Source organism: Octopus bimaculoides, chromosome 30 (assembly GCF_046866305.1).
Source record: "Octopus bimaculoides isolate indiv1 chromosome 30, ASM4686630v1, whole genome shotgun sequence".
Lineage (NCBI taxonomy): Eukaryota > Metazoa > Mollusca > Cephalopoda > Octopoda > Octopodidae > Octopus > Octopus bimaculoides.
The window spans coordinates 6,394,674-6,404,088 of NC_142957.1; the positions used below are offsets into that span (position 1 = coordinate 6,394,674).

The window sequence follows — 9,415 nt, forward strand, 5'->3', positions numbered from 1 at the left end:
TTATCATTATTATTATCCTCATTATTTCGTTCATCTTTAAGTTCTGAGTTCAAATTCCGCCAAGGTTGACTCTGACTTTCACCCTATCAGGGTCGATAAAACAAATACCATTTGAAATTATCATCATTTTCGTTGTTGTTGTGGTTAAGACAGCAAGCTGGCAGAATTGTTAGCACACCAGACAACAATTTTCAACAGCATCTTGTCCGTCTTTACGTCCTGAGTTCAAATCCCACTGAGGTTGGACTTTGCTTTTCATCCTTTTAGGTGGTGATGAAACAAGTACCAGTTCTGCACTGGGCCCAATGTAAAGGGCTTCACCCTCCCTTCAAAATAGCTGGTCTTAGGCTTATAGTAGAAAGGATTTTTATCCTTATCATTATAATCTGAATTAAACTTAAAAACCATCATGCTAAAGATTAGATACAAAAAAAAAACACACAAAAATAAAAGGAAAAACAACAAACAAAAACACTGAGAAAGACACAGTGTAAAAGACATTGTTGATTCATAAATAGAAAAACTTCAGTTGTCAGTTTTTTTTTGTCTTTATTTTTATTATTATTAACAACATTTTTTTAATTATTATTTATTAAAAGGTCAAAGTGCATGATGGGAAGGAAACGAAGGTGGTGTGTGTTCATGGAAAATGGACTTTCAGTAATGAATGTAGGAAACTGTGAATGTCAGTGTGTGTTAATGACTGTATATGTGTGTGTGTGTGTGTGTGCATGCGTATATATATATATATATATATATATATATATATATATAAACACACACACTCACACACGTGTGTGTACATCTATATATCAATTTATATATATATATATATATATATATATATATATATATATTCATATATACATACATATATATATATGTATATATATATATATATATGTACATGTCGACATTCATATATACATACATACACACACACACACACACATATATATATATATATATACACACACATATATATATACACATACATACACACATACATATATATATATATACACACATAAATACATATATTTATATATATATATATATATATATATATATATATATATATATATATATATATATATAAATATATATATATACATAAATATATATATATATACACACACAAATATATATATACACACAAATATATATTTATATATATACATAAATAAATATATATATATATATATATATATATATACTTAAATATATATATATAAGTACATATGTATATAAATAAATACATTTATATTTGTATATATATATATATATATTCATAGATATAAATATATATATATATATATATATATATATATATATATATATATATATATATATATATATATATATATATATTCACATACACACATCTACATACATGCATATACCCAAATATACTCAAACATATATGTGTGTGCCTGTATCTGTGTATGTGTAAAGAAACACACTCATAAACTCAAACATTTATACACACAAATATACATATGTATGCACATATATATGAATAGGTAACTCTTAATATTTACATATATGTGCACGTATGCACAAATATATACACATCATACTTATGCATGTATACACATAAACACATGCATGTACACACACATATTATGCATACATGAACACATTACATATTCATGTGTGTATAAAAATATACTATATATATATATATATTTATATATATATATATATATATATATATATATATATATATGTATATATATATATATATATATATATATATATATATATATATATATATAGTATATTTTTATACACACATGAATATGTAATGTGTTCATGTATATATATATATATATATATATCTATATATATATATATATATATATACATATATATATATATATATATATATATATATATATATATATATATATATATTATACACACATATATATATATTTATATATGTATCTAACATGAAAATGATCAACAATCTCGCATGTCACATATATGTATATATGCATGTTTATATATATATATATGTATTTCTCTGTGTATGTATATCTGTTGAAGCGAGTTTGTGTTGATGTAAATGTCTCTGTGTATGTGTGTCATCATCATCATCATCATCGTTTAACGTCCGCTATATATATATATATATATATATATATAATGTAAATATATATATTTATATACGGTTCTTGTGAATATTCAAGTGTATGTGTGAGTGAGGTGAGAGTGAGTGCATGTATGTGTGTGTGTGTACATGTGTCCATGTGTATATGTATGTATGTATAGTCTTGGCTTTGTATATGTGTGCGTAGAGAAGTTTGGAAAAGAAATACAGAGATAAACAGTCACAAAGATGATGTATCACACATACACACACACACACACACACACACACACACACACACAAACATATAATAAACATATCCTTGCTAGTGCCTGTGTGTGTGCACACATACATATACACACACATACATATATACCCAAATGTAAACATATTCTTACCTACACACATATGCACATATATATGAAGGTATTAATATATACATTAATATGTTTATACACATACATATGCATATACAAATAAACACATGCACACACACATATATTATGCATACAAGATCATACTACATATGTATCTGTGTGTGTGTGTATATATATATGTATATATATATATATATATATATATATATATATATATATATATATATATATATATATATATATTATACACCCATAAACACACATGGATGGACAATTGATATATACACATAACATACATTCACATCACTCACAATATTTTTTATATATACACAATGACACACACATTCACAATTGATAAACACACAATCACATACATTATATATATATATATATATATATATATATATATATATATATATATCAGGACAAAGTGAAAATTATTCAGATCTGAGGAAATACAGACACAGAGAAAAAGAGAGTGTGTGTATGTGTGTATGTATAAGAGAGAGAAACGGAGTACAGAGTTCTTCACCAAACGTACAGAGTACAGTAAAGGAAAAAAAAAAAACCATTTAACAAGCCATCATTGAACAACGACATGTTAAATCAAAGTTCATTATGGTCATCGTCATAGCCATCATCATCATCATCATCATCATCATCATTATCATCATCATTATCATCATCATTATCATCATCATTATAGTCCTCGCTGTCATGGTTGGATGACTTCACATCGATAGTGGACAACCTTTGACGTCATCATACTGAAGGAATTGTCAAAACATATCAAATCTGCAAAGAAGAGAAAGAGGAAAGAAGATGAGAAAGAAATTGTTGTTGTTGTTGTTGTTGTTGTTGGTGGTGGTGGTGGTGGTGGTGGTATGAGGAGAGTTAATACTTCTATTGCATACTTCTCTTTTTTCTACATAGGCACAGCAGTGGCTGTGTGGTAAGTAGCTTACTTACCCACCACATGGTTCTGGGTTCATTCCTGCTGCGTGGCACCTTGGGCAAGTGTCTTCTACTATAGCCCCGGGCCAACCAAAGCCTTGTGAGTGGATTTGGTAGACGGAAACTGAAAGAAGCCCATCATATATATGTGTATATATATATATATATATATATATATATATATATATATATATATATATATATATATATATATATATATATATATACATACATATATATATATATATATATATATGTATGTGTGTGTGTGTATGTTTGTGTCTGTGTTTGTCCCGCCAACATCGCTTGACAACCAACGGTGGTGTGTTTACGTCCCCGTAACTTAGCGGTTCGGCAAAAGAGACCGATAGAATAAGTACTAGGCTTCCAAAGAATAAGTCCTGGGGTCGATTTGCTCGACTAAAAAGGCGGTGCTCCAGCATCACCGCAGTCAAATGACTGAAACAAGTAAAAGAGTAAAAGTGTATACCTCAACTAATTGTATTCTTAAACAGAAATAAAATAAAAAATTCTACTAGTGTTGTATTGTAAATTAATTTTCTCCAATTTTTTTATTATTTTCTCACACACCTTACATCTTCTCTCCCTCATCCACTAACCTTGTCCATACCTTCCTTCAATATAACAATGTGTCACACTCATATCCCTGCAAACACTTCTTTCACACCTTTTCCATTTCTCTTACCTTCCTATGAGTGGAGGCGCAATGGCCCAGTGGTTAGGGCAGCGAACTCTCGGTCATAGGATCGCGGTCTCGATTCCCAGAGCGGGCGTTGTGAGTGTTTATTGAGCGAAAACACCTAAAAGCTCCACGAGGCTCCGGCAGGGGATGGTGACAAACCCTGCTGTACTCTTTCACCACAACTTTCTCTTACTCTTACTTCCTGTTTCTGTTGTACCCGTATTTCAAAGGGCCAGCTTTGTCACACTGTGTCACGCTGAATATCCCCGAGAACTACGTTATGGGTACATGTGTCTGCGGAGTGGAAATAAGAGTGAGAGAAAGTTGTGGTGGAAGAGTACAGCAGGGTTCGCCACCATCCCCTGCCAGAGCCTCATGGAGCTTTAGGAGTTTTCGCTCAATAAACACTCACAACGCCCAGTCTGGGAATCGAAACCGCGACCCTATGACCGCGAGTCCGCTGCCCTAACCACTGGGCCAATGCGCCTCCACAGAAACCACAAGGTAAATAATGCAGTATTCTGTATTCTAACACAACATCCATGTTAAGTTGTTGATAAAGATTGGCTTTTGATATTAATACTGCTTCTGTTAATCAATTATTTTAATATATACGAGGGATTGCAGCAGTAGTAAAGAGGCTAAAGCATGCAGAATAAGGCCGCTTGGCAGAGATTCTTAGTGCATGAACACTAAGTGCATGAACACTAAGTGCATGAACACTAAGTGCATGAACACTAAGTTTTAATGTGTATGGATACAAAATTCAGCTTGCGAAGACTTATTGGGGCAAGCGAAAGCGAAATCGGGATGGCACCTGTGCCCAGCGTCGCCTTTCTGGCACCTGTGCCCGCAGCATGTGTAAGGATTTTCGAGCGAGATCGTTGCCAGTGCCCCTGGACTGGCTCTTGTGCGGGTGGCACATAAAATACACCATTTCGAGCGTGGCCGTTGCCAGTACCGCCTGACTGGCCTTCGTGCGGGTGACACGTAAAAGCACCCACTACACTCTCTGAGTGGTTGGCGTTAGGAAGGGCATCCAGCTGTAGAAACTCTGCCAAATCTGATTGGAGCCTGGTGTAGCCATCTGGTTTCACCAGTCCTCAGTCAAGTCGTCCAACCCATGCTAGCATGGAAAGCGGACGTTAAACGATGATGATGATGATGATGATGTGTATGTGTTGCAGTCATAGAAATATGATTATCTCTGGATTTAGGGAGAGAGAGATAGAGAGAGGCAGAGGGGGACAATGTGTTGAATAAAATAAGATGTTGTTTACTTACATACTCCTGGTTCTTTACATATGTGAGTACCATCCAAGGTGAGTATGGAACAGTCTGTTCTCTCAATCGGAACAACCTCTTCAGTGCCATCTGGAACCTTCCGTAAAATTCCGAAACCTATGTCATGCCTGTCTGTTTTGTATTCCCACCTGAACGAAAAAAAAAATTAAAAGTAGAAGAGAAGGTAATTTTTCTTTTTTTTTTTTTTACAAAAATAGAACCGAAACAGGTTGGCAGAATTCTGCTTTAAGTAACCCATACGACCCCTGGAATTTTCAGGAAATGTTTGTAAATTTGTGTTCTACAAACAAGAATTCATACGACTGTGCAAAAGCTAAGACATTTGTGATTTAAGGGATACTTAGCTGTTATTATTAGCACATTTCATGAACACCTGATACCCTTCTTGTTTCTTTGTTAGTCTAATGTATTGATGTTTTCCAATACTTTAATTCCCATGAACACATTTAATGATCCATTGCTGGGATTTAAGCCAAAAACATCAAAGCATGTTCGATTGGAAGGGATGCTTGAGTTTGTTCAAAAGCTTTGTAGTGTGGTCTTTCCTCTTGTCCTACATGGCTTGGGATAAAAATTAGCCCTTTCTCATCTTGTATGAGAAATACCGAATATCTTCATGCATTACCTGCCTGATAAGAAAATTCAGACACTCCCATATCTCTGGCAATGGATCTGATTGACTTGGAGGAATCGTCATCAATCATGGCCTGGATCTCACCAATAAATTCAGGAGTTCTTTTTTTTATTAGAATGACGAGAGTGAGTTTTCCGAGCTGCCACACCTTTGTAATCACCATTAGACTCATCCAACTTTTTCCGACTTGTTCAACTAAAACCTTACAAGGCAGTGCTCCAGCATGGCCAGTCAGATGACTGAAGCAAGTGAAAAAAAAAAAGATTGGCACTCTGTCGCTTACGACGTCAAGGGTTCCAGTTGATGTGAAATTAACATGCAAGTGGCTGAGCACTCCACAGACACATGTACCCTTACCGTAGTTCTCGGGGGATATTCAGCGTGACACAGAGTGTGACAAGGCTGACCCTTTGAATTACAGGCACAACAGAAAACAGGAAGTAAGAGTGAGAGAAAGTTGTGGTGGAAGAGTACAGCAGGGTTCGCCACCATCCCCTGCCGGAGCCTCGTGGAGCTTTTAGGTGTTTTCGCTCAATAAACACTCACAACACCCGGTCTGGGAATCGAAACCGCGATCCTATGACCGCGAGTCCGCTACCCTAACCACTGGGCCATTGCGCCTCCACACCAGACCAAACCAGACTTACTGTATTATACTTCCTGCAAAGTCCACCTTGTGCTCCAGCTGGACCATGTCACCACTCTTCACCACCATGCTCAACATGGTCTCATATTCTTCTGTGTTCTCCAGGTAGAACTCTTTCGGGACGTTACCTCCGAAACAGATCTGCAAAGGATAAAAGCAACAATCAAAAAGTAGAAAGTTGTGAGGTTGAAAGAAAGATACACGTTTGGGAGTGAGGAAGAGAATGGGTGTGGAACTCTGTCTCTGTGTGTGTGTGTGTGTGTGTGTGTGTGTGTGTGTGTGTGTGCGTGTTTGTCTGCCTGTCTGTCTATCTATCTATCTATCTAGCTCTCTATCCAAAGATCACAAGTTGAATTACTCTTTTACTCTTTTACTTGTTTCAGTCATTTGACTGTGGCCATGCTGGAGCACCGCCTTTAGACGAGGAAATCGACCCCACGACTTATTCTTTTGTAAGCCTAGTACTTATTATATCGGTCTTTTTTGCCAAACTGCTAAGTTACGGGGACGTAAACACACCAGCATTGGTTGTCAAGTGATGTTGGGAGAGACAAAGACAGGCACACAAACACACAAACACACACATACGACGGGCTTCGTTCAGTTTCCACCTACCAAATCCACTCACAAGGCTTTGGTCGGCCTGAGGCTATAGTAGAAGACACTTGCCCAAGGTGCCACGCAGTGGGACTGAACCTAGAACCATGTGGTTGGGAAGCAAACTTCTTACCACACAGCCACATACAAATTATATATAGCATTATGTCATATACTCACATGAAATTAATGCAATATATTTACAAGCAAACATCACTCACACACACACACACACACACCGTGCCCCCCCCCCCCTTCTCTAATGACTCAACAATTGTCGTTAAACTCCTTCCGTTATAACGATGTTGTATTAATTTCAATCCTTGAGTAGTCCATGTCAACAAGTTGGGGAGGGGAGGAAATTGTGTTTCACTCAGAACATATTTTGGCATTGAAAAAAAAAAATAATAAAAAAAAACGGAAACAGCTCCTGGTTAATGTCAATATGATAACCATTTACTGCAATATTCATGTTGTGAATTCTATTTAGAATTTAGTTTCTTTTTAAATGGCTTAGAAATCATTTTCTTGTCTATCCAAGTGACACTTGTCTTTCAATATATAAACATACAACAACAACAATAATAATAATTCTTTCTACTCTCATCCATTTTCAAGTAATTTTATCTTTATATATATATATATATATATATATATATATATATATATATATATATATATATATATATATATAGATAGATAGATATAATTATTAATTTAATATATAAATTGATTATTTCCATGCTGACTACCTGATAACTATCATTAATGTGATTTTTATCCTTATTTTATGTATATATATATATATATATATATATATATATATATATATATATATATATATATATATATGGTGTTAGGAAGGGCATCCAGCTGTAGAAACTCTGCCAAATCAGATTGGAGCCTGGTGTTGCCATCTGGTTTCACCAGTCCTCAGTCAAATCGTCCAACCCATGCTAGCATGGAAAGCGGACGTTAAACGATGATGATGATGATGATGATGATATACTCTTTTACGCTTTTACTTGTTTCAGTCTTTTGACTGTGGCCATGCTGGAGCACCACCTTTAGTCGAGCAAATCTTATTCTTTCGAAGCCTAGTACTTATTCTATCAGTCTATTTTGCCAAACCGCTAAGTTACGGGGACATAAACACACCAGCATTGGTTGTCAAGCGATGTTGGGGGGACAAACACAGACATACAAACACATACACACATACATATATATATATATACATATATACGACAGGCTTCTTTCAGTTTCCGTCTACCAAATCCACTCACAAGGCTTTGGTCGGCCCGAGGCTATAGTAGAAGACACTTGCCCAAGATGCCACGCAGTGGGACTGAACCCGGGACCATATGGTTGGTAAGCGAGCTACTTACCACACAGCCACTATATATATAAATAATCGCGATTTTTGCATATTTTCTCCAATATAGTTGCCATGGACAACCTCAAGAAAGTTTGGATTAATCATGAGAGAAAGTGAGGTTGTACCAAGTTATGACAATAGGGGTTTCTAATAACAGATTAGGTGTGGTGGTCATAAGTTGGTCACCATGGAACTTGTTGGCACTCCGTCGCTTACGACGTCGAGGGTTCCAGTTGATCCGATCAACGGAACAGCCTGCTCGTGAAATTAACGTACAAGTGGCTGAGCACTCCACAGACACGTGTACCCTTAACGTAGTTCTCGGGGATATTCAGCGTGACACAGTGTGACAAGGCTGACCCTTTGAATTACAGGCACAACAGAAACAGGAAGTAAGAGTGAGAGAAAGTTGTGGTGGAAGAGTACAGCAGCGTTCGCCACCATCCCCTGCCGGAGCCTCGTGGAGCCTTTAGGTGTTTTCACTCAATAAACACTCACAACGCCCGGTCTGGGAATCGAAACCACGATCCTATGACCGCGAGTCCGCTGCCCTAACCACTGGGCCATTGCGCCTCCATCACCATGGAACTTGATGGACAACCATAAGGAAGTTCAGAATAGTAGAAAGTGGGGTCGTACCAAGCTATGACAATAGGGGTTTCCATCTGCATCTGTTTTTGTTCCACCTAAGTAGGCAGGTAACTCTTCCGCGTCAATGTATTTCAG

At 35.9% G+C, this 9,415-nt stretch overlaps 1 protein-coding gene across 1 annotated transcript in view; it reads right to left on the bottom strand.

Moving 5' to 3' along the window:
- Positions 1–2,950: 2,950 nt before the first annotated feature.
- LOC106879817 (retinal-binding protein) overlaps positions 2,951–9,415 on the bottom strand; it is a 34,045-nt gene continuing 27,580 nt past the window's right edge. The window contains exons 10-13 of the mRNA XM_089346232.1: positions 9,329–9,415; positions 6,716–6,855; positions 5,414–5,562; positions 2,951–3,267 (exon numbers count right to left, since the gene is read on the bottom strand). The exon at positions 9,329–9,415 is cut by the window's right edge and continues 20 nt beyond it. Of these exons, the coding sequence (XP_089202358.1) occupies positions 3,188–3,267; positions 5,414–5,562; positions 6,716–6,855; positions 9,329–9,415 (456 nt within the window). The 3' untranslated portion in view covers positions 2,951–3,187. The remainder of the gene's footprint in view (positions 3,268–5,413; positions 5,563–6,715; positions 6,856–9,328) is intronic.